The sequence below is a fragment of the Asparagus officinalis genome, chromosome 2, assembly GCF_001876935.1.
Source record: "Asparagus officinalis chromosome 2, Aspof.V1, whole genome shotgun sequence".
Taxonomy (NCBI): Eukaryota; Viridiplantae; Streptophyta; class Magnoliopsida; order Asparagales; family Asparagaceae; genus Asparagus; species Asparagus officinalis.
The window spans coordinates 35,544,683-35,572,039 of NC_033795.1; the positions used below are offsets into that span (position 1 = coordinate 35,544,683).

Genomic DNA, 27,357 nt, shown 5'->3' on the forward strand with positions numbered 1-27,357 from the left:
CAAGAAACATAATATGCTCTCAGAAAACAAGAAATATAATAAAAGTATCAAGATTTTAATTTCGATCATACTTATACATTGAAAAATAGAAAGGAATTGAATTTTATCTCAATTGAACATATTACTCAACTACTAAGCAGAGGACTCAATAAAGGTTTATATCTCAGGTAGGAGAATTCAGAAGGGAAAAAAGGTGGGAAAAAAAACTAACGCTCTGCATTTGAAAACATGAAGACTAGGTTCTAGGTAGAAATGTTCTCCAATGGAGTCAAATTCAATGACTTCTGTTTTTACATGTTGCATAAAGGGTCGAATCCATATACAAGCATCCGAGTAATTTTTTTCCTTAATGAGATCTGAAGAAAAACAGCTTACTGTTAATCCTTCACATGCATCATTTGCACAGACTGTTTCATTAAGTGCCTCAGCAACACCTCGGCCATCATCATGAAGCAACCTCCTATACAATTGGAGGAAAAAATGATATGGTTTTAGACCAAAAACTGAAACTAATTTTGCGGAATGGATCAAACATTTAAAGAATAATATACCTGTGTAGCATCAGTTCTATCTGCCCATCTACAATGCTGGAGCCCCCAACAGAACGATCCACTAAAATTGAGAGTTCTTTGCTATCATCTTGGATGTAAATTCCAAGATTAATCTGAAATAAACTATTTTTGTTACTTTTTCATATAAACTTCTCTAGGTTATGCTAAGATAATAAAAATTAAAAGCATAAGTTTACTGACAATTTTCATCTGCCATAGCGAACAACATAAGCATAAAATCCTAGTCATGTGCATCTTTCGTTCAGACTATCTGCTCAAGTAATCTATGTAAAAAAGAACTTACAGGGTAATAGTTCCCAGCAACTGGTTGGTTCACTTGCAAGTCCCAGTCAGATCTATAATTCCGAATCTACAAATGGTACAGCAAATACAGGGTTCAAAGCTATAGTTAAACATAAAGCTATAGTTAAACATAAAGCTATAGTTAAACACGGAGCAAACATTTATTATGAGGTGGAAGATATCAAAATAAAATAGATAACTCTAATAGATAACTCAAAACATAAAGAAATGCAACAGAAAATCCAAATATTTTGATGATTCGACTAACTAAAGATGTACAAGTCTATGATTGACCAGACATTTGATATTCCCCTAAGAAAAAAGAACACTATTGATGGCACTTCAATTACTTGATCAATAATTTAAAGATAAAGATTACTCCTGCCCACTAAATGGACTACTGACCGGGAAAATAGAAGAATGTGAAGCCTCTAATGTGGGTTTTATTGCTGCCGAGTATTTTGATTAATTGTTCACTTGGCTAGTGTGCTCGGTATGTGGCTCCAGTATATCATAAGATCTCTCATCCATTTTAATAAAACATCATTATCCTCCTTCCTTTCTTTAAGATTGAAGACGTTGGTCCACTATTCAGTATAATTAGGTATGTGCTCTACGTAAACTACAAAAGTGAATACTAAATGCATAACCCTATTTGGACCTATATATCATTGAATTCGTAGATGAAGAAACCACATCTAGATCTTGAGGATGTGAGCTACTGCAGATGTCTACCCTCATTAATCACCACACAAGTAAATTTCTTCAAGTTAGAGTAACTGAATATGAGAGAAATTATGTTTCTGCTATATTGATGTGTGTTAGAATATAATTAGAATATAAAATTATATCCCTCAACCCTCAATACAACCATGGAGTTTTGGTGTAAGGGCAGGCGCCTTTGGTATGGTGTTAGAGCAACCCAAGTTTGAACCCAGATTTGAATTCAACTAGCCAAAAATTTTAAAAGTGGAAAAAAATACCACTCTGTGAGTCTAGCTTTCAGCCATAAAAGGACTCTAAACCTAGGGGACATGCTAGAATATAAAATTATATCCCTCAACCCTCACCATAACTTCAGAGTTTTGGTGTAATGGGAGGGTCCTTTGACAATGTGGCAGGATCCTTTGACAATGTGTTTTTTAAGAATTCATCAAGAGGTTTGTTTATCCCCTGAGGGTTATCTATTCCCCATGTCGCAACAGGAAAACCTTCACACATTGGATGAGATTGAAACTAACACAAGAAATAGTATGGTTTGACATAGTGTACATTAAATAACAGATAAAAACATATAACAAGAACGTGAAGGAACAACTTGTGTAGTTTCCTATAAGATTAACGAATTATCATTTTTATTGGTTGCCATCTAGGGCATAGTTTAGCTTTAGTACGAGATTGAAAAGAAAAAAAAATTCTCAGTAAGCTAATCATGTTCCATTATCTCAAATAAATTAAATGGAGTTGCACGATTTTTGAATATCCAGGGTCCAGCAACGCCACCCCCCCCCCTCCTTCTCTCTCTCCTGTACTGATCGCCAAAATCGACTGAAGACATTTTTAGTTCAAAGGGCATTAGTGATAACCTAAGCATTTCAGAAGACAATTTATGATATGAAGATCACTAGAAGATAAAATATACAGACAAATTTTCCAGGTAATTGCTTTTAACAAAAAAGTTTAAGCTACTGGGTTGTGAACCAGTAATGGTACCAAGCAATATTAACACTTAAAACAAAAAGACATAACTCATGGAGCATACCCTTTTAAGAAAATCACGTCCGCTGGAATCTGTGTAGAACGTCTTGTTTGTTATCATGGTTGTTGTAATCTGTGTCGCTACTTCTTTCCCAATACCATCATCAATGGGGATAGGCCCAACCTAAATTTAACCTCTTAGTTATTAAAATATTTCATCACATAATCATTCAGGTTAAATTTACAAGGAAAACAATAATACAGCCACTAATCTTCTGCATACAGAAGTAACTGCTAATATTTACACTAAAATTCTAAAGGTAATACACTTACTATAAACTCAATCTCTGCATGTTCCTTTGCCTTGTATGCTCTTGTAATCTGAATCAGCAAATAATTTTATGAACAGATTAGTCACTGGTACGGAATATAATTGGGAATTCAACAAAGAATGTCAAGTGTTCACAACTTCACATGCATCAAAAGAACAGAATAAGCTTGAAATATCAGATTATATCCTCCTACGTTATCAACAAGAGAAAAATTAACAGAGGGCTCATATAAGTGAAGAGTATAACTAGAAGAATGATACAAATAATTTACTGTTGCAGTACAAAGTACAATCAAACAAGTGAGATGCCACCTCACAACCACCCCACAAGCATCCCATAGTATTATGATTCTAAGGTGTTTCCAAACCATGGACATATTCTAAAATGAGATCAACTCAGTTACCAGGTTCTGCTTGGTCACTCCACCAGCCTGTAAACTTCCAAATACAAGACCACATAAATCAAATAGGATACCTACATTGACACCAATACTCTGCCAGACCCTGTTTCAGCCTCAATAGTAGAAACTTATTCCCATTTTAGCCCTAGGTTTAAAGCTTAATCAAAGACAAAAACTAAAATTCTAAACAATACATCCATGTGAGAGAAGAGTGACTGACTGGAGTCGCATATATAGAACTTTAAGTTTGCTTTCAGTTGTTGATACAAGGTTGGGTAAACAAGCATTAAGCCTCCAAAAGGACATGCCATTCCAGGTCCAAATTAGGCATAACCCATGATCTACTACATAGACTGTTGGCCTTCTTATTTTGATGATGATTTACAAACAATTTACTACTAATGTTGTTTGTCTAGTGTTTGTGCATTCCTATGTATTGTAGACAAACAACGTAGTTGGAGGATGGATGGATTGCGCCATAACGACGATATCAAATGGAGGTTGGCGGAATGTCGGTGAAGCCTTGCAAATTCAAAGTTAAAGATCTAGTTCAAGCTTCATCCGCATGTGTACCAAGTTGAGCTTCAATGAAGATCAAGATCAAGCTTGGGTATATTTAGTATAGGTTTATATTATGTGTGTTATATACTCTAAGCTCAATATTATATTCACACACACATTTATTAGTTTCTTAGTATATATATATATATATATATATATATATATATATATATATAGTTATATACATATACATCTTGGTTTTTAGTTATCCACAAACAAAGTTTTTACAAATAAATTCCAAAAAATGTGTATACATGCTTGTTTTCTATGTGGATAAGTTGTTTTGGTTTAATTTCATAGATATGAAACAAATATATTTTCATATACATACTCATACGTTTTACTTTCTATTGTATTTGTGAAAATATTGTTTTCTTGGTTTATAGACTTAACAATAATCATATACATCTTTTATTAAGTCTACAAAATCATTTTGTAATGTTTCAAAACATGGTTAAGCTAAAATGTCAAGATTCATATGTTTACATTTTCATGTTTTGGACTATTTTGTAAAATGATGGTATTTCTCATTTGGGAAGTCTTTTTAGAAAACCAGTTTTTGTAGCATGTGTATTATCATGTCTACAATCATTCCCCAAAGTTTTACATTTTTCTGAATTTATTTGATATTTTTAAACAGCGTTTTAAAATCAGCAAAACAGTTTTTGAATATGTCAGATTTCGGTCGACCGAACATGAGTTCATATTCTCACTGGGCGACAGAGAGTCTGTCGGTCGACCGGTCCGGTCGACCGAAAAACTCCATCGGTCGACCGCACCGGTCGACCGACGAAGGTCCAGAACTCTTCTTCGTGCTTTTGCTCTCTGCCGGTCGACCGAATTTTTCCATCGGTCGACCGACGGAATTTTCGGTCGACCGACAATAGATCCGTTGGACTTCTAACGGCTATTTCCTGAGCTGTTTATTGGGGCTGTTTTTGTCTTTTTGGCTGGGGTTTTGCTGAAGTTTTGAGAGGGTATAAATACCCCATTGCCTTCAGCTCTCCACCTAACCAAGAGAGTTTTAAAACAAGTTTAAGAAAGTTTTAATCAAGGGTTTATGTTTGGTTTAAGTGTGTTTATAAGCTTTTAAGCATTTGAGTGTTTTAGTTTTGTGAATCACTTCCACAAGAGCTTGAGGAGATCATCTAATTGGCATTTAATCGGATTAGATTAGCATAAGACCCTAATCACCCCCCCCCTCTAGGGTCTAACAATTGGTATCAAAGCTTGGTGCTCTTTGATTTAAGGTCTAATCGCCTTAAGTTAAAGATCCAAGTTAGCTTATTGTGCTAATCTTCTTTTTTGCTTTATTTGTATCTTGCTTGCATACATTTTCTTATTATGGACATACATTGTGCATCTTGTTTAGGCTATGATACTGTTATTGCTCCTAAAATAAATAATCTCCCCTATGACCAATGGTGTTCTAGATTTAACATATTTGTTAAATCTAAACAATCCGATTTATGGGAAGTTATTGAAAATGCTTATATTATACCCACTTCGGAAAAATCTAAGTGGAGTAGCAATGATAAAAGAATGTTTAATATGAACAAGCTTTTGTTAGAATACTTGCTTAATGCCTTTGACTCATCCTTTTCTAACAAATTTGTTCATTTTAATAGTGCTTACAATTTATGGAAATTCATAGAAGCACATCAAGACAACTTGGAGGAAATCCGACGTAGTTTGGAGGATTATTCTTCAAGTGAGTGTGGAGCATCATCATGCACACGGCCACTAGGCGATAGCCCTAGTGTGGTAAGCGATTCGGAATCCGATAGTGATATATCCATCAATGAACTCGCTTGTGCATATGATAGATTATCTCATGCCTATACAAAATTGCAAAACAATTTTATTGATTCCAAATTTGATATCATTGCAAAAGAAAATACTATGCTTAAAGAAAACAATGACTTATTAAATTTGGAAAATGAAAAATTGACCTCATCCATCTCTAGCTTATCTCATGCTAAGAACAATGCCATATTAGAAGTAGAGAACATTAGAAATGAGTTTAATTCTTTTACAAATGATCATATATGTTCTACTTCTAATGCTAATGCATATGTGCCTAATGATGAGTTGAATAATATTAAAAATAGAATATCATCTTTAGATTCAACTCTTAAATCATGCATTGTCAATAATAACAAGCTTATGGACATGTGTGCTAAATCTCATGCTAAAACATCTAAACATCCTATTCATCATGCACACATGTATAGCAAAGTCTACAAATGCACAAATTGCGGTCGTAAAGGCCATCTTGCTAGATTTTGCTATGATGCACAAAAACCCTCTAAGGCTCATATTAATCCTTCTTGTGCATCTCATCAAGCTTCATCATCACATTTTTCACATACACATGCACATACTCATCATGTTCATCATAAGCATGCTCATGTGTTTAAATGTGATCATTGTGGTCGATTTGGTCATTTGGCCAAATTTAATAAGGTTTCTCATTTGCAAAATAAATTTAAAAGACAATCTTTAGTTGCAAATGATTTCCGTGCACGCTCACTTGGTCAACACAAATCTTTTCACTCTTTTCATTGCACGAATTGCAATCGAAATGGTCATTTGAATGAATATTGTTTTGACCGTGCTAGTGCACCATATGTGCCCAAGAAGGTTCATAACCCTAGGGCTTTGAGCTTGAATGATAGGGGTCATGTCCCTAAATCTTTTGGTACCAAGAATACTTGGGTACAAAAACAAATTTGATTTTAAACCAAGAACTTTAGTGTTTTTATTTTTTGTTTTGTAAATTGTTTTAAAATCTTTTTGTTATGAAAACAATTTTTCTTTTATCAAATCTTTTGTTTTCATAATTATTAGTCTTGATTTTGATGAGAGGTTTGTGTTTATATAACCCTCCGGATTTATTCCCAAATCAAGTTTACCGGATGCTAAAATGATTATATGGGTTGGAACAAGCTCAAGAGCTTGATATAATTGTTGCCTCTCTTAAAAATTGTGTTTTGATTTGTTGCTTTTGAATTCATTATAATTCACTTATATGATGATATTTATGTGTTTGTGCTAATGGATCATCTATTCGTGCTTTATAATGTATTCTATGAGTGGTTTGATCAAGTTATGTAAAGAAAATTTTTTTTATTGATCAAACATTGTTTTGAATATAAACTTTGATTTATGATTTCTTTTGGTTGAATTGTTTTCATTTGAAAACTTTTTGTATGATTCTCATGTTTTTTTTCTCTCTTTTGATTTCATAAATCTATTTTTTTATACATGGTTTTTAGGCTTGTATTTTGAGACACATATTTATCGTGACATATCATTATGTGTTCTCATTATCTCTTGAATGTGAGTGATTGTTAGCATATCTTTTATGCTTGCTCACATATGTTTGCCATGATCTTCATTTCATACATTCATGAGGCATTTTGATAGGGGGAACAATCCCTATATCTTTTTATGATTTATACTCACCTATGCTTATTGATAGGGGGAGCTTTCGCTCTCTTAATTCTTTTGTTCCCTTTTTGATGTTGTCAAAGGGGGAGAAATATTGTGAGTATACAATTCCTTGTTTATATGCATGTGTATTATCTTGTATATGTTCATTTTCTTCATGCATATATTCCTTTTTGTAAATTGTTTGTCATCATCAAAAATGGGGAGATTGTTGACCTTCTTATTTTGATGATGATTTACAAACAATTTACTACTAATGTTGTTTGTCTAGTGTTTGTGCATTCCTATGTATTGTAGACAAACAACGTAGTTGGAGGATGGATGAATTGCGCCATAACGACGATATCAAATGGAGGTTGGCGGAATGTCGGTGAAGCCTTGCAAATTCAAAGTTAAAGATCTAGTTCAAGCTTCATCCGCGAGATTACCAAGTCAAGCTTATTGAAGATCAAGATCATTGCTTGGGTAATTTAGTTTAGGAATTTATATTATGTGTGTTAGTACTTTAAGCTCAATCATATACACACATACACGTTTTGGTTTGATAGTTTTCAAGTTTTACTATGAAACAATTGAATATAATTAGAAAACATATTTTTGTTTCATACTCATATGCATATATATGATTTCATCAATATCAATTTTAGTTAGTTAAATGAAATCATGTTTTAGTGCATTATATGTGTATTTTGATAAAATACTACATTCATTGTTTATAGACTTCATAACAATAGTTTACATCTTTCTTCAAGTCTATAAAATCATTTTGTAAAGTTTCAAAAGTTGGTTTAGCCAAAATGTCAAAATTCACATGTTTACATTTTCGTGTTTTGGACTATTTTGCAAAATGATGATATTTTTCATTTGGGAAGTCCTTTTTCGAAACCAGTCATTGTAGCATGTTTATTATCATGTCTACAATCATTCCCCAAAGTTTTACATTTTTTGGAATTTATTTGATATTTTTAAACAGCATTTTAAAACCAGCAAAACAGGTTTCAGTTTCTGTCATATCTGTTTTCGGTCGACCGTACCGGTCGACCGAACCTGAGTTCATATTCTCACTGGGCGACAGAGAGTCTGTCGGTCGACCGGTCCGGTCGACCGAAAGCTCCATCGGTCAACCGCACCGGTCGACCGACGATGGGCGGTCGACCGGATTTGCCATCGGTCGACCGAATGCTTTCCATCGGTCGACCGACGAGATTTTCGGTCGACCGACAAAAGAGCCGTTGGCTCCTAACGGCTATTTCCTGAGCAGATTTCTGGAGGCTTTTCTGTCTTTTGTTTTGGGTGTTTTTGGCTGAGTTTTGAGAGGGTATATATACCCCATTGCTGATGTCTTTTCAAAAAAATTAAGAGAGTTTAAAAACAAGTTTAAGAAAGTTTTAATCAAGGGTTTATGTTTGGTTTAAGTGTGTTTATAAGCTTTTAAGCATTTGAGTGTTTTGGTTTTGTGAATCACTTCCACAAGAGCTTGAGGAGATCATCTAATTGGCATTTAATCGGATTAGATTAGCATAAGACTCTAATCACCCCCCCTCTAGGGTCTAACATAGACCTCACCAGAACTAACTTGTAAATTGGTAGATTAATTCCGAATATTTTCATTTGATTTTTGTCAGTTTTGCCTGTCGATCAAGCATGGTGAGTATAGTAAAAAGGCAGATGGATTTACTTGTGGGTCTACCTTTGATGTTTGAAATAAAATAGGAAAACAATGAAATCATTATATGTCCAATATTATATTCATTAGAGAGAGTTACAGTTCTATCAACAACAGTAATAAATTGACTAAACCACCTGATATATCCATGGATTTATCTGCTGATGCACTTCATCTAACAGTGGCCCTCGTAGAACTGTAGAAGAAACCTTGCCACAAAAGGAAATTTCAATGATGGAAGAATAAAATTTAAGAAATTAGAGGATTTAGTTTCACAATTAGACTAGGCCACAAAAACTAACCCAAACATACCTTTCCTTCAGGCTTGATAGAAAACGTACCATTTGGACGAAATATGTATGCTCCAGAAGCCTGTAACATGCATCAAAATTTGTTAAGTAATTTAGTTTGAATTAAAATAATATTGTGATAAACACAGTACATTTCACCAATGAAATCAGACAAGGTCTCTCAAGTAATGATAGACTACCTGTGGATCAATACCACTTCCATTATCTCCCACATAATAACTATATGACTGTTCAATAGTTGCTTTCACCTTAAGAGGAAACAAAATCATATGAGACTCCAAAAAAAAGGATCTAAGAGATAAAAAATCAGCTAAGAGATAAAAAAATCAGTGAGAATCCCCAAGTAAAGCCCTTGGGAAATTGGAACAAAGTTGAAAATTGGTAGAAGAAACATTTCATTTTGTCTATGTGCCAGCTATAAGTCGAATGTATCTTATGTGACAAGGAAAAGTTTACATTATCAGTATAACCATAAATAGAAACTGAATTTAAACATACCGAGCTTCTAATATTTGAATAATAAGATAGTTTCCCTTGTTCTGCATTATAGGAAAGCTTCAACTCTCCTGGTCCAACTTCTACAGGGCTGTTTGGACTTCTTTCTGAGTAGTGTAGGGTCGACACTGCAGCAGACGAGCCTATATTTTTCATGTGTACATACCAAATTTTAGTAAAACAAGTCATTTCATACCTCAGTGAAAACCAAAATGCAAATAAAGCAAACAAATAACTGACCTGTCTTCTTTGCATTAGAGACTAAGTATGTACTGAAACCAACAGGTGGTACAGAGACTGGGAAAACAAGCCAAAATTTAGGGGTAGTGCTAGGAGATGAGCCTAAATATGCCTTGACGTAGCGGCGTCTTATGGCCGCTGAAGCTTTGACTAGAGGTAGAAGCTGAGATTCAACTTCTTTTCCATCAGAATTATGGACAACAACAGATCCACTGCCAACCTGCGCCAGTTTAGGATGCAAAGTTCATTAAGCTTCAAATCTTTAGGAAAGTATTTTGGGGTAGAAATTATAGGTCATAAAGAAACTTCAGAGCTTCATTTAGGAGGCATTTGGTAGTTGCAATTGCAGTTGCAATGCAACTGAAACTTGCATACAACTAAAACGTTGCAACTGTTCTTACATGCAACTACAGTTGTAATTGTTTGGTTCAATTTTTAAATTTTACGATGGGCAATTACAGCAGATTGGCTTTGCTTGTAACTTCTTATATGCAACTTGTTTTTTCAATTATTTTTAAAAAAAATTAAAATTGATAATTAAAAATAATATTATTGAAATATTGTTTAAAATTTTTTTAGAAAATAATATTTGGAAAAATTGACAATACTTTATCAAAAACATATTTATTTAAAGATAACTTTTCTAGTAAAATAATATTTTTAAACAAAATAATATACTTCTAAAAATGAGAGAAATTATTACATTCCAAGAAAAATAATATTTTTAAAAAAATATTTCGTATAAATAAATAATATTTCTATTAAAAATTAATATTTATGAAAAATACTTTTGGAGAAATATTATTTTTGGAAAAGATATTTATTTTTCTAAAAATAATAATGGTTTCTAAAAACATATTATTTATTTAAAAAAATAGTTTTTGAGAAAAATAATTTTGGAAAAATGATAATTTTTTGAAAAATCATATTTTATGAATGAATAATAGTTTACGAAGAAATACTTTTTTGGCGAAATAATATTTTCTAAATAAATAATAATTTTAGAAAATAATATTTTCCAGAATTAATATTTTTGAAAAAGAAAGTAATTTTCAAAAAAATATATTATTGAAAAAATAATATTGTTTGGAAAAGTAATTTTTAAAAATAAACTTTTTGACAAATAATTTGTTTCAACTACAATTGCAACTTAAATGGATTTGTAGCATCTTGACTTGCAGCCCAAAATGGCCGCAAGACGAAAGTTACAATTAAGGTGATTTTACAACTACAGTTGTAACTGCTAGTAACCAATTGTAATGAAACAGATGCATGCAACTAGACAAAAATGGCCCAATTGTATGGAACTACAATTTTTGTGTAGTTGCATGCAACTACACTTGCAACAGGCTACCAAAAGGACCCTAAGTATTTGATGTTAAAATGTAGCACATCGTAAGCGTCGATCACTTGAGGATTATTTTCTATGTAGAGATGTAATATTTTCTAGAAGCAACACATTTTATTGTCTAGGTATCGCAACTTGAACTTAAAACCCCATGCAATATAGGTTCCTGCCTCCTCCATCAAGGTGAGTATTTCCTTCCCTGTCTTAATATAATGACCTACAAAAGATGTTATCCACCTCTAAGCCTCTTTTTTATGGTCTAATTTACATTTTGTTTTCTTTCCTTCTAATGTAAGGTTTCTACATCTCAATTCAAATGCTCTTAAAGATGTAGGAAAACCACCTTAGAATAAACGACCACCATAGAATAAATGACTAATAAATAGGATTAGCCAACTAATCTAGAGATACAAATACACGACTACATGGATACGACAAGTCACCACTCGAAGGACCCTTCCGTACAAATACAGATAAACGCACACTCAATAGAATCCACCAATGAAATGTAGAGCAAACTCAAAGCACAAGGCTTAACTATAATCAAACTCAACACACTACATTTTTCATTAGAACACAAGGATATATACAAACTTGAAACAACCCTTCACGCATGAGATTTCATACTTCTAGATGGCAATTAAATGATATTGAAATACTAAAAGACATATTTGACTAACTTAATATCCTAGAAAACATAAAAGTCAAGGTAATCCAAATGCATCATCCCTTAGGCCTTGTTTGGATTGAAGGGAATAGGGAAGAAGGGAAGGTAGGGGAGACCATTCACCCTGTTTGGATATATCGTAAGGGGTGCAATGTACCCCTAGTTCTCCTAGGTCCACCCCCAACAATACAATATCCCCCCGCCCTAAAAAAAGGGCAGACCCTAGGAGAAGGATATTCCCTTATCTTCTATCCCTTATTTTCCCTTAGCTTTCCCTACCGCTAATGAAATCCAAATATGCTCTGAATATTCTGCAGATATCTTTCACCAGAGAACTCTAATTCACGCATAACTAAATTTACTAGAAAATAGACTCATTGATCTTATTAATGCTTCAAATGCATAGTCATTTAGAACCTCCTAAGAAAGCTATGACTAAAACAGTCAATATTATGCGTGCAATCCAGAGAGCCTGAAAGTGAAAATTTGTCATTGTTTGCTCCAGCATCAACTCTTTTGCACATCCACGACCATAAAAGTTATATCATTGTTTAATGTATGAGATATTCTTTATGCATTGTGTGCCACTTCTCAAATTCACCTATGCGTGTAATTTCTCTTGCCACCAATTTTTATATAGCACCAATCTCATGTCTTCTCTGGGAAAAGGATAAGCTCTCATGTAACAATCCACAAATTTTTTATTCATTGAAGATGTCAGTTTAAAGTTTTGCTAGAACAAAAGGGAAAAATCAAGACAGGGAATATGAACTTTCCTGAAATGCTTGTTATAAAAAAATGATTTGAGTACCTGTGCGTCCTAAAATGCTGAACTTAAAGTAAGATTTAGCCCACTCTGGTACAACGATCCCAAACCTAAATTATTTACAGGAACAACTTGAGTGTACTGACGTGCACCAACCAGACCCTCAACGATCTCCTTAATCAAGTACAAGCACTAGGCGTTCTCCTTGATCTGATTTCAGACTATAACCTCGCATAGAATTGGACTCAAATCAGCACTACAATTTCTAGATGATACTTTTGAGAAAAAGCCCTGGTGTTGTTCAAAAAGCTTTATATAGGTCTTTGACCCAGCCTAAGAGTTGCTAGCTCATTAATGAGAGAAACCCAAATGTCTCATTAATGAGAGCAACTAAAAGGTCAAATCAATTACACTCATTCAGCCCATTAGTTACATTAACCGGTCTGTTTAATGAGCCCATTAAATAGATCAATTTAGAAGCCCAACAATCACCCTCTAGTTGTTTTCTAAGCCAACTACTCTAACAAGTCTAAGTCCGGGTGAAAGGTGTCATTGAGTGGAACTCCATCAAAAAAGGCCCAAGTCCGAATCGAGACGCGTATTTAGGTCGGACTCTACCACTTTGTATGCTGTGAAGCATCCTGCGTAGAGGCTGGAGTTGCAGCTAGCGGTGCATCAGTAGGGCGCCACCTCTGCACCCTGATGCCAACATGCTAAGCGCACCTACAAAACAACCGTTGCAACATCATAGCACCTCAACCTAATAAGGTCTGATCCATGACCCAACCCGACCAGATCCGATTTGATCTGAGGTCCGAGTCTAAATTTAAATTTATGGAGAATTGATAGGTAAAATGAGTTAAGGGTTGCCTTCAGCAAGCCTTGAACCCATGACCTTTGATTTGTTCAAAAAGATTTTTACCACTTGGTGTATTTTTTAATTGAAATACATAATATAATATATGTAGTTTGAAACTTAGCCCATTTAGAAAACTTTTACATAAAACTCTAACAATTCCCTACAAATTTCAAACTATCATTGTTTTAACCAATGTGCATAAGGAAGATGTATAGACTTGAATCCTCTTTTAGATCAACTAAAAGGTAGTTGAGTGCATGGTGAACTCAGTCTTGAACCACATAAATACAATTTAGTGATCACATAGATAAAACCAAATAGTGGGGAATAACACCTTGAATCACTTATCTTTGCTTAAAGATTAGCATGTTTTAGTCCATGTGCTCTTTCCTAGTTTAATTAGGATTTTGAAATCTTACCTTAAGACTTAATAGGAACGGCCAAACTTCCATCTTAACATAGTTGAGTCCTTTGGATATGTTCCTACCACATCTGAAATCTCTTGGACTCTTAAGATTTTTAAAACTAACCTCCACATAGTAGGATAAACACAAGTTTCATTGTTATTTTTGAACCAATGTCTAACTACTACTAGCTAAGCTCGGAACTAATAATTCGATTACAAAGAAAATTAAAATAAAACTTATATAGCTTTAAGACCCATTTTAGCAGACATTTTCTCCATCAATTCCTTCTTCAGACCTTTCATCATAGAATCAACAATATTCTTTAGAGAACGAACGTCGATCACTGAGATGACTCCTTTATTGATTAATTCATTGAGTTAATCATGCTCTAGATGACTTGTTTGCTTTTTTCTGTTGAACAATGAGTTTGCTACCACAACACTCATTAGTTATCACAATAGATAGTTTTCACTGCTCCTTGTAGTTCCTTCATGGAAGGTCTCTAATGAGGTATCTAAGCCACTCAACATCATTTCTTACTGTAGACAGAGCATAAAACTCTGACTCCATGGGTAACTGTGCAATAATTGTCGGGTTCTTATATTTCCATGACTATTGCACCTCCCATAGTAAATACAAATCCTTCTATAAATCTGCACTCACCTAGATTTGCGCACCAACCAGCATCTCAAAAGCCTTCTATTGTTACAGCATATCTAGAGAAGAATAAGCCTAGATCATAGTCCCTTTCAAGTACCTTAACATTCTTTTAATAGCATCCCAATAACTTTCCAGTATTGCTTGTAAATTTGCTTAGCATTCCAACAATGAAAGCTATATCTGGTCTTGTGCAACTCATAGTGTACATAAGAATCTCGATGATCATCGAGTACTCTAGCTGTTTAATCGGTCTTCGTGAGTTGGCTTGAAGCTTCTTAATGTAGTCATATGGTATCAAAATCTCCAGAAGATCAAAATACCATATTTTTTCAACGTATTCTCAATGTAATGAGATTGAGTTAAACCAATCCTATTTTTTGACCGAAAGATCTTGATCTCAAGAATTACAATAGCATCTCCAAGATCTTTCATACAGAACTGAGTTGACAAAAGCTTCTTCGTAGATGTGACTATCTACATATCAGTACCAATGATAAGCATATCATCTACATATAGACTAATAATAATCACCTTCTCCAATAACTTTTATATAGAGGCATTTGTCAGACTCACCGACTTTAAACTCATCTCCCTAAACGACTTTGTCGAACTTCTCATGTCAGAGTTTAGGAGCTTGCTTTAGTCCATCAGGGACTTGATCAATTTGCATACTTTATTATTCATATTATCAACAATATAACATTCCGGTTGCTCCATATAGATTTTTCATTGACAACTCCATTTAAGAACATCGTCTTCACGTCCATCCGATGCACAATAAGCTTATGTGTGGCAGCCCAAGATATAAGCATTCTAATGGTCGTGATGCAACAAACTTGTGCAAAGATATCAAAGAAGTAAATGTCTTCCTTCTAAGAGAAACATTCAGCCACCAATTTTGACTTGTACATCTCAATAGTACCGTCAGTACAAAATCTTCCGTTTGAAGATCCATTTACTCTTGATTGACATTGCTCATTCTGGAAGATCAACTAACACCCAAGTGTGAATTTAAAGAAGAGAATTCATATCATCTTCTGTAACTTCCTTCTAAAATAATGCATCTTTGAATCTCATAGCATTATGAAAGGTTAAATGATAATCTCTACATTATACATAAAGAAATAACCACCAAAATCCTTTACATTTCTTACCCGCTTGACTGGAAGCTCTACAACTTCCTCTAGAATAACAACTTCTTCATTTCGAGTAGAGTCCTCCAAAGTAGTAGCTTCTTCTTCAGTGTTCTCTGGTATATCTTTGAGTGACAAATTTTTATCTTTGATAAATTTCTCCTTAAAAAAATTTGCATCTCGAGCTTCAATAATTTATTGTCGAGATCTAAGAATCCACTTGCATCACTGTCTTTGGCAAACCCTAGAAATTTGTATTTATTCTCTTTTGGTTCCAGCTTTGACCTCATATCACATCTTCTAAGCTTCTAACATAGGCAAGACATCCCTATACTTTAAGATTATCTAAAGGAGCAGGATAACCACACCAATGTTGATGTGGTGTTATATCAAATTTAGAATATAGTACCAATTTAAGATCTAATTTTCCATTAATAATGCCTCGCCCCATTAGCAATTTAAAATACTACAGGTGATTAAGTATTGTGCTTATCATCTCTGTTAGAGTCCGATTTTTCCTCTCTGCATTCCCATTAGAATGAGATGAATAAAGAGTCGTTGTCTCAACAACTATCCCACGCTCTCTAAAATAAGCTTTGGCTTCCTTGGATCAATACTCTTATAATTTCTAAGCTTCTTTATTAGGTGACCAAGTTATGTTTCTACTCGGTCTTCAACTCGATAAACTTACTAAAGGCATCATCTTTGACTTTAGTAAGTAGACATGACAATATGAGTGGTCATCAATAAAAATGATGAAATATTTTATGTCTCCTCTACTGGTGAAGTTACAAGTGTAGGAGTGAATTAACTTTAGTAATTGTGTAGTTCTTGTGACACTATGAAAAGGTTTCCTTGTGATCTTAGCTTACACACAAACTTCACATCGACTTGGTTTATCACCCCTAAAATTGGATAGAAGTCCTAACTTATTCATGTTAAATATTTTCTATAATTAACATGACCAAGTCTATTATGCCTAAGAGGAGTATGTCGAAATAGAAACTCCGTTGATAGCTGAGTCAGAGTTTAAATACTTATTTTGTACATTCCTTCCATACGATAAGCATTACCAAAATAAACTTTCTAATAGGATAGGACAACTTTTCCTCGGAGATCTAGCCACATTCCAGCATCATCGAGGAGACTTCTAGACACTAGATTCTTTGCAATTGATGAGACATGCTTCACATTCTTGAAAGTAAGAGTCTTTTCAGAAGTAAGTATCATCACCATTGCCCCAGTTCTAAGGACTCTAGCAGTAGAATGATTAAGCATTGATACATTCTCACTAGCAGCAACATAAGAAGTAAAAAAGCTCCTATCAATGCAAACATGACATGTAGCGCTAATATCTAACCACCATTCAGAAGTGTTAAGAGAATTTGTCATCTGAAAAAGCATCGCCACAGAGTTTTGACTTCTTCAATTGACTTCAGCAACATTACGTTGTTTGCATTCTTTGGTGCTTTACTTGCTTTTGCAAAGTGATCCTTCCCACAATTGAAGCATTAACCATTCTTTTTTAACTCTTTTCACATTAAATTAAGACTCTATGGAGCAGTGAACTTAAAATTTTTCTTTTTATTACCGATGACGTTTTTGACAGGGTTGGTAGACATCATCTTAGCTTACGCCTTTTGCTTAGCGAGCAGCTCGTTTTTAGTGTGAGTCCTAATTTCATCTTTAATCCGGATGAACCTCTTTTAAGTCTGCTAATAAAACTTGTGTCTTCCTCTTATGAATGCCTGTTGAGAAAGACATCCATAAAGGAGAGAGTTTGTTGACGCTAGCACCGACGATGAAGATGTCATAGAGCTTAATCTTTTAACTTCATGACAAGTTTTTCAAGCTTCTTGACCTGAGGTAAACCCTTTGTCATCCTTGAATTTGAGGTAGAGGAACTTGTCGGTGAGATGTGTTTTGGAAAGCTTCTCTTCGTCTTTGTACTGCTGCTCCAATGCACTCCAGATTTCTTTCGCAAAGGCTTGGTGTATGTAAACATCTGCAATGTGGTCAGCAAGACAATTGGGGAGAGAACTCCCACAAAAGGTGTCGTCGCGGTTCCGGTTTACTTTGCCGGTTGTGTTGTCCTCCTTGAACTTAAGATTGTCTTCTAAGACAACATTGCAGTCACCATACATTGCAGTCCCAAAGATCACCTTGCGTCGCCATACATTGCAGTCAGTTCTGTCGAAGCTCTCAAGTTTCGGGCAGTCGATTCCCATAGTGCTTGCAGGATCCCTTATGAGACTAAAAATCTTGCTATAAGAATGTTAGAACAAAAAGAAAAAATCAAGACAGAGAATTTGAACTTTCTTGAAATGCTTGTTGCCAAAAAAACCAATTTGACTCTCTGTGAGTTCTAAAACACTGAATTAAAAGCCAGCTTCGGCCTACTCCAATGCTAAGATCCCAAGTCGAGTTGCTTCTAAGAACAGTAACTTGAGTGTACTTGTGTGCACTAATCAGACCCTCCATGATCTTCTTGATCAAGTTCAGGCACTAGGCGACCTCATCGATCTGATTTCGATAGCCTCCTCGGTATGGCAAATAATTGGACTCAAGTGGGCACTGCAATTTCGGCACTGCAATTTCTGCATTGCAATTTCTAGAGGTTACTTCTGAGAAAAAGCTCTGGTGTTGTTAAGACTTTTATATAGGTTTCTGATTCAGCTAAGAGTTGCTAGCTCATTAACGAGAGCTACCTAAAGCCTAAAGGTTAGATCAGTTATACTCACTCAACCCACTAACTACATTAACTGGTCTATTTAACGAGCTCATAGAATAGATCAGTTCAGAAGCCCAATAGTCACCCTCTAGTTGTTTTCTAAGCCAACTCCAACAAGTCTAAGACTCTTAAGTCAGAAGGCGTCTTTGAGTCGGTCTCCATCAGAAAAGACTCAATTCTAAGTGGAAAGGCGTCTTTAGGTCAGACTCTACTACTCTGTGTTGTGAAGCAGCCTGCGCGGTGACTAGAGCTGTAGCCAACGGTGCGCCGATAGGGCGCCGCCTCTGCTTCCCGATGCCAACATGCCAAGTGCACCTACAAAGCACTTATTGCACAATCATAGCACCTTAGCCTGATCCACGATATGACCTGACCCGAGTCCGAGCCCGAGTTTAAACTTATTAGATAATTGTTCTTTAAAATGAGTGGGACTTGCCGAAGGCAAAACTTGAACCTGTGACCTCCGATTTGTTCAAAAAGATTTTTACCACTGGGCTACAGTGTATTTCTGTTATTGAAATACACACTGTAATATATATGTAGTTTAAAACTTAGCCTAGGCTTTTTTGGAAAACTTTTACATAAAACTCTAACAAGTTTTACACTCATATTAAACCAATTATCTTGAATTGGTAAATCTCTCATTAACTGCATATTCCTACAGTTGTTTCCATGGTAAGTGAGATAACGTGTACACACACCATAGCAATGTTCAGCATTGATGACATAAAGGCTCCCCTCAACTGTTAAAGGAGCAGTAAGGGTATTCCTTTTTATTTCGATATGTAGCAACGTTGATTCTCAATCCTATATTTCATATAGGGATGTCATCCTCAGGCTTAGGTAGACTGCGGCCACATTTCCCCAACCTGATTATGCCTGATGCCAAACAGACCTGAATATAAATGAATCAAGATCTTTGAACCCAGCCATAGCCGAATATAATTGGCTAACCTCATCCAATTATATTCAAGCTAATTCATTCCAATCTACCAATAATAGAATTACGAATAACTGATTCGATAAGCCAATTAAGATTTTCCAACCAACATAAACATACTTTCTGTCTGTTGCTATCTTCTGTACACATAAAACCTTCAAAATATTATTATTCAATTGAAAGAAAGGACGAGGACTAGATACGAGATGGAAAAATGACTATATCTAGTTAATAATGTCACTGCCTTGACAAAAGTGCTTTGTCATATAATTATCGAGAGCCATAGATTGGATTCCCTAATCTCAGTAGGAAAAAAATATTACTTCCCCCATGATTCGATTGTGATTGAGGGAACAAGTCTTTAACGTGCATGGAAAGATAACTAATGCATCCAAAGAATATCATAGCTCTTCTTCCAACGGATAGTATATATGCATAACCGGCTTCACTTACATAAATAACTACCAAGGCAAAAGCTGATGGGTCATCTATAACAGGTAACGGATAGGAGACAGCTAGGCTGGTTGAAAGTTAATTCACAAAGAAAACGAAGCTCATCCACAATATGTTGGCATTTACCTAAGCTTTCCATCATCTAAGTGTTGTTATGATGAGATTCTCATCAATTTATAACTTGAGTAACTCCCGTTAGTAGCTTAATCTTTCATTTGCATCTATTGCCAAACTTTTTTGAGAACACAAGTTAGATTGATAGTCTGAAAACAGAATATTTGAATCACTAAACTCATACCTTCTATCAACAAAGGAAAAGATAAGAGTGGAAGGTACCGCCAGATTAATCTAATTAACATTTTTATCTGCCAAAGCAGTTGACAAATAGTGTGCAAAATAGGTTATGAAATGCATGGTAGTCGCAGTGAGTGTATATGACAACAGAAAACTGATAATTTGTGTCAGTTTATGAGACATGATAAAAAAGCAAATTTTGTAATTTAAACAATAGAAGCGTATTAGAGAAAAAGGCTTGCAGTAAAAATGATTTGTAGAAGTAACCATGGAAAATATATAGCCAATAAAACGTGCATCTTTGTCATTTCTTGAACTCTATGATATCTTTACACAACATTGAAGCAGACAGGAAAGATTTATATAGTGATCAGACAGAGACAACAATAGTTATATAATGATCAACTATGAGCATAGAGTAAGAAAATATATTTACAGGTATACGGATCACATCCTCCCTTTTCCATCCAAGAGAGTTGTAAACAAGAACGACCTGGGAAGAACAATTTTTACAGTAAGCATATTAAAATTCACAGAGCCAATTTCTTACCAAAAAGAAAGAGAGGATCTGATAGCAGTAGTTACCAAGCTCTTTCCATTCGACAAGGTTACTTCAGAGGGAGGACAATAACTTATGTTCAGAAGAGGACACTGTAAACTTGCAAATTAAAACATTAGGATCAATTAAATGATGAAAAACAAAACTGTTTTTCCCACTGAACAAGGAACTCTTGTGGATGTTGTGAAAATAAAGATACAATACATATCAAATGAAATTATGCTGATTAGAAGTTAACAAAACACATTTGTACACGTGCCAATTTGCCCAAATATTGTCATTCTAAGAACAGGAACATTCATTTGTCCACGTCCATTCCTCTTCACTCTCTTTTCCTTTTATTAAGAACATTTTAAATTTCTTTTACGCTTTATTTGATAATAAGTAACTTTTCGCCATTATTCGTCTTGCTCAAAACAGCTACATTTTGAGCAAAAATAGTAAACTCCAATAATATTCTAATTTCCAACCAAAAAGCTTTCTTACCACACTAGGTACCTCATCAGTTTCATTAGACACAATCTTCAAAAAAAGATTAATTGTACCCACTCGGGGACCGTCAACCATTCTTTTGATATTGATTTTATTTTTGTCTTAAGTAATTCCTTACGAGCTGACATCCTTAATTTATAATTGTTCCGGTTTCCATTTTTTTGAGTAGTTTGCAAGCATTACTCCCAAAAGTTGATTTTAAAAGTACCCCCAAATCTTCATATTTGCTAATTTTTCCCTTTTGTGGTCAAACCCGAGTTATACCGCTCCGCTACCCTCCATAAGAAATTTAACAGACTAAAAGTAGAACTAAGATTCTACCCTCTTCATCTTCCTCCATCTTTCTCCTTCCTCTTCTTTCTCCCGTAAGAACTCCATAAGATACTCTTTCCTCATTTCCCTCCTCCAAGAAAACCATGAGGTACCATCCCGAATTAAGATTTTCTATATTTTCTCGGAGTTCTAACTGCAGTTCGTAGCAGATCACATATTCATGAGAAAAAGCGATAATGATCAGAATATGATGTTGGATGAGCTCTTGTGCCCTGGTGGCATGAGCTTACTCCACAATGACCAACAAGACCAATTTCTTAACACCAGACCGTTATCAGTTTATGCCAAGCTTCCTTCATGCCACAATTTCCTTGTACAAGATTTTACACTGACTCACAAGCAGCCAAAGATATAGTGGTAAAAATTGTCCCTCAATTTATAGTTCACTCCATAAGTTCCCCAATATAACAGAGGAGATGGCTCAAAATAGAACTGAATGGAAGAATAGGGTTCATGTAGCCAAAACCAAAAATTTGGGATAAAGACTTTGTTGTTGTTGTTGTCCATACTTTGCCAAATTTGATGTGAAAAGGCTCAGAGAAAATAGTGATGATGCCCAATTGAGTACTGCAACTTGCATCAGTTGTGATCCCAACCAATCCTACAATAGCAATCTACATCAAATTTAATCTTGCTTCACCTGGATTGAATATCTATTATGTGATTACTGAAGTGGAAGTTGCCAGTTGCCCACTCAGGAGTATCAACACCACAAAAAATGCACATCTCTCTTGACAAGTATGCAGAGACAAACAACCTTCTAAGTTGAAGGAGCTATATAAATTTAATCTTACCAAAATCATCTTTTATTATCCTCATAACCTAGAGCACTAAGCTCTATCAGCAATATAAGTTTAAGTAGTAAAGGATATAGTTTTCCAGTTCTATACTGGAGAAACAAACCCTGCTCGAAGAATTTCCCTGGAAAAAACAAATACTTACTTACACTTCATATTTTACCTGTTCAAACTTTGTTTTTGGATTGCTGCAGCCTGAATCCAGGACTGATTCTGTTAAGCAAGCAAGTGTAACTTTAACTACATTCTCGGCCTGCAGAACATTAAAAACAATGGTCAAACTTAGGAAGAACAGCATGCCACTTGGATATAATTATGAATTCATGACAGCTTAAACAAAGATTTTTACTTCTGTGTAACCAATTGAAAGTCTTTTGGCATAATCATCAGCTACATGTTGCTTCTCAGTTCCACTGACAGCATCATGGTGTTGTGCAATAGCTAAAGCATCAGCCAAACTGTCTGTTGTGGGGCCTGTGCTATTCCTTCCTTTGAAAAATTCCAACTGCCTAGCAGCCTGGACATAGATTGGACATCTTGTAATTTATATTACATAAATAGATGTCAAATACCAGGAGAATGACCAACGAATATGTAATAATTAATATCCTTTGATGAAAATCAAAAAAAAAAAAAAAAAAAAGTGCCAGATAATAACCACTCATCATTCTAACATAGCCCTTCAACGCAGGCCTACTTGTGAAGTAACCCGTCCAATATGCATTTGGATTATCAGCATACCTATATACTCAAGCAATAATCTATTAGTACAATATACCAAAAATATACTTCACATGAATTGGTGTTTCCAAAGCTTTTGTACTTACGGGAAGAAGTCATCAGTCTTGAGAGGCCAAGACTCTTTTGCTGCATACTTCGCATCTGTATAGATCGAAGGGGTTGAATATAGGGCATTAATCCGCCCATCCTGAAGCATGAAAGAGGAAGGAAAGCATTCAAATTTGTCTTAACACCAAAAGGATAGAGACCAGGAAATAAATGAAAGGAAACATGGTAACCAAGCTTATGAATTCATGATAACTCAAACAAAGATTTTTACCTTCAAAAAGAAGAAAGAAAAAGAAAGAAGTTTACCTTATGCTTCCAGAGTAACTCATGTAAATGCAAATACTAGGGACAAACGAGTACAATTTTTGTATTGTTCGAACTCGTATCGTAAGTAGCAGGCTGTTATCAGTTGAGTTGAGCACCATAAATAATTAAATATGAGTCTGCATCTGACACTTGCATCCTGATAACCAGATACTGCAGCAGCATTGTTCACTTAGACAGGTTAAGGGCTTGTTTGGATTGAGGGGAATGAGGGTGAAGGGAAGTTAGGAAAACCATTCACCTCCATTCACCTTGTTTGGGAACACTTAGGAGGTGAAGTTAATTCATCCTAGTTACCCTTGGTTCACCCCCTAATAGTATAAAAATTGTTACCCCCCAAATTGGGGTGTAACCAAGGGGAAGGGAACTCCCTTCCCTTCACTCAGTTTCCCTTAACTTCCCTTCACCCCCTACAAATCCAAACAGGCCCTAAGAGTTATCTCACAAGTATTCACCATCCTACTTAAGAAAGAATTAGTGTTGTTTTCAATAGGGAATAATTTACTCTTCGACTTGACAAAATGGGTAGATCCTGAGCTGATGTTAGGAAAACAAAGGAGAATATCCACTTTGTTGAAGTAGATCATACAATTTACACTACCTAAAAACCAAAAATCAAGTGTTTTAAAATATGCTTCTTATACTTAAGAAAGCACAAAAACAGATGGTTTAAATAATGAGTTACTTAATTTAATGGTTCTACAATATTTGAGATCTAACAAAGCTTTGTGCATAAGGATTTTTAAGTGTTATGTCATGGTAAAATCGTTTAATCAGTAATTGGCATTCTATAGATCTAAATGCTGTTTTTAGTGTCTACTAATACATGAACCAAAAAAAAACTTCAAAATATAAGTTATGGTTTTAGATATTTGTATAATGTAGATCAGATTTAACAAAGGATTTTTTTAATGAGCTAATATTCCAATATGAAGAATTCAGCTTCAGATCCTTCAGAAGTAACCGAGATTGCTCCTATTTATATGTATATTGGTATACAAAAATACATGCGCATATATGAAAAAATGGGGTTTGCATTACATGCAAAATATACCCTTGCGGATCCACACCATCCATACCTTCTTAGGTGCTTTGGGATCAAAAAATAAGGAGTTTAAGATGAGCTATTATATTAGCCTCAACCCTAAGATGATCTAGTATGCTAATCAAATTTATCAAGTATCTTTTTTATTAATATGCTATTTTTGGTTACTAGGTGTGGTCTCTAAAACTATAGCTACTGGTTCATTCAACTATATCATCATGCTTAGATGCACTCCTTGGTTGTAATAGTTATGATATACTTTCATAATTTTAATAATTTGGGTTAAAAGTAAATATATACAAAAGCAAAAGCCTAAAAGCGCGGCCAGTCTCTGACCATTGTGGGTTTGGGACGATCAGATGTACGCATTCTTAACCCCACACTGCGGAGAGGTTGTTTCAGATTAAAACCACGTGACCACCACGTCAAAAGGCATAAATCTTACTATTGCGCTAGGGCTTACTTCCTATGCCTCTACACTAAAATTTTAGGTAGGATACATGAGTCTGATTCTCCACTCAGTTTTGTGACAAGCTAAGTTGACCACTAGTACATTATTCGTAATTGCTTCCAGTAAGTTGTGTAATAAAATGAGCTGGGTATGAAAAATATACTTTAACCTATCAAAGTTTATGCTTTACCAAGAAACAGGAGCCTTCTCTATGTAGGGGTGGAAGTGAACTATATAATTAATAAACAATTTGATTATTATTTGTCCAAATATTCGATCAGATTTGATTCAATAGTTCACCAAACAGTAAATGAGTAAGTTTTAGTATTCGAGTCATAAACGTAGAATTTAACCCAATGTATCTTTGATTCGCTTGTGTACTAAATATTCATTTATATTTTATATTTATTAAATGGTAGGTTAGATATTTAAAAAATTTATTGGTTAGTTTCAGTTGAGGCATAAACTTGAATGAAAAATGTAATTAGAAGAGAAATCGATGATTATGATGCTTTTGAGGGTAGATTTGCAAATATGTATCATTTGCAATGTTTTAAATATCAACCGATAAACTGATATTATCGGCGATTTATCAGTTTTGGGGGTCTTCTACTATGATAAGTTCGATTCTAAATCGATTACTATTTTTGGATGTTTATCGCCGATAATGAGGCGATAAAGTGAGTTATCGGCCGATATTGTCGGCCCAAAAATCAGAATTATTGACCTTTGGTTTGAGTTTTGACTTCGGGTTCCGGGCACCTATTCAATGCACTTTAAACCCGAGCCATCCCGATTTTCTACCATTGGTTAGTGATCCTAAACATAATTATTTACATTTTAGTATGCTTATGTTTCATTAAGTATGGTTAGATTACATTTTAGAATATTATACTATGTATATCACCATCCGGTAATATCACTCTGATAAATACTACTTATCCCCAATATATCCCCGATATCCGCTATTCAATATGGATTTTGACCGTCCGATAAATTCTCAATAACCAATATTTTAAACCTTGATAATTTGGAGGGTGTTTGTGCACAAATTTACAAAGAAATTATGAAAGAAAAAGTTTACACCAAGAATCGAAGCAAGGGCATGAGACTTCAAAGCCCAAGCCATAAACCAACTAGGCTAACGAACATTAGCAAATAATTACCGAATGTTTACTTTATAAACAAATCAAATATGAATAGCACTCATCCATTCAACCCAAACTCGAACCCATTTGAATATCATAAATCCGACCAAATTCGAACTCGAATATGCAAATATTTGATTCAATTTGGTCGTTTCCCACCCTTATCTCTATGTCGTGTTATGTAGGCCTAAATAAAGTAGAGATGCCACTAGTCTTAGTTGCCAAAAAGATTTATAGAAGACCTAAACGGAACTGGAAAAGTCAAATTGCAAGAAGCACTGCAATAAATTTGCCCTGAAAAGTAGGATAAAATCTTTGTTGTTGTTGTCTTATTTGTATCACTAATGGACTTAGATTACAAGAGTAATTTGCTCTTCAGAAAATTTGCTAATTGCTACCAAGTGTCAAGCATAATTTTTTCTTCCATTACCCATTGATTGGAATCTAGCTAAGAAAAAGTGTAAGTGGCCAACATTATCTCCCCTAATTTAAACTTTTACAAGGAAATGGTTAGATATCCAATGGAAATCTGGACCAATATTGACTGACATAGGACCAATATTGACTGACAGGTATAAAACCCACGACCACTAACCATGAACCTATCCTATGACTTGCCATCACAATTTTCCAAATTTGCAATCTTAAGCCATATCTAAGGCCAAAACGAGACACCATAAGACTAGCATTTCTTATCAGACCTAACGTATATCCAACCTAACATTTGAAACCATATTCATCCACCTGTAGCTCCATCTGGGGCAACGGAACAATTTCACCCTCTGCTATCAAGATATTATTTACAGTTCTCTATCTCAATTTAAATTATCCAAGTGATGAATAAGATGCATATTTTAGCTGCTTACTAACTATTTCCTTTCTCTAGCTTAGGCGCCATTTTCACCACCACTTCTCAACCTTCCTATGGATCTTGACATTATCCAGCCACATACCCAAGATTCTGTGGCACACCCATTATGAGAAGATCTCAAGGAGTGTACCCTAGGTCACTAAAGGGGGAGCAAGATCATGGTTCTAAAGTACATTTTATGTTTAAATTTTATGTAATTAACAAATTACAGAAGTCTAGTACTCGTAAATATTATATTATCATAAGTAAACAAAATATAAGACCCGTGTCATTTTGTTCA

The 27,357-nt window shown here is 34.7% G+C and overlaps 1 protein-coding gene across 2 annotated transcripts in view; it reads right to left on the reverse strand.

The window, feature by feature from the left end:
• The window catches only part of LOC109830656 (probable alpha-mannosidase At5g13980), a 36,314-nt gene that overhangs the window by 2,513 nt on the left and 6,444 nt on the right, over positions 1–27,357 (reverse strand). The window contains exons 9-24 of one of the 2 annotated variants that reach the window (XM_020397983.1): positions 23,277–23,377; positions 23,097–23,190; positions 22,799–22,966; positions 22,613–22,702; positions 20,854–20,919; positions 20,705–20,761; positions 10,011–10,230; positions 9,774–9,913; positions 9,455–9,523; positions 9,267–9,336; positions 9,102–9,160; positions 2,886–2,933; positions 2,617–2,736; positions 856–921; positions 552–664; positions 376–460 (exon numbers count right to left, since the gene is read on the reverse strand). In XM_020397983.1, the coding sequence (XP_020253572.1) occupies positions 376–460; positions 552–664; positions 856–921; positions 2,617–2,736; positions 2,886–2,933; positions 9,102–9,160; positions 9,267–9,336; positions 9,455–9,523; positions 9,774–9,913; positions 10,011–10,230; positions 20,705–20,761; positions 20,854–20,919; positions 22,613–22,702; positions 22,799–22,966; positions 23,097–23,190; positions 23,277–23,377 (1,566 nt within the window). Of the gene's footprint in view, positions 1–375; positions 461–551; positions 665–855; positions 922–2,616; positions 2,737–2,885; positions 2,934–9,101; positions 9,174–9,266; positions 9,337–9,454; positions 9,524–9,773; positions 9,914–10,010; positions 10,231–20,704; positions 20,762–20,853; positions 20,920–22,612; positions 22,703–22,798; positions 22,967–23,096; positions 23,191–23,276; positions 23,378–27,357 lie in introns of both variants that reach the window. The other variant, XM_020397982.1, reaches the window with a different exon arrangement.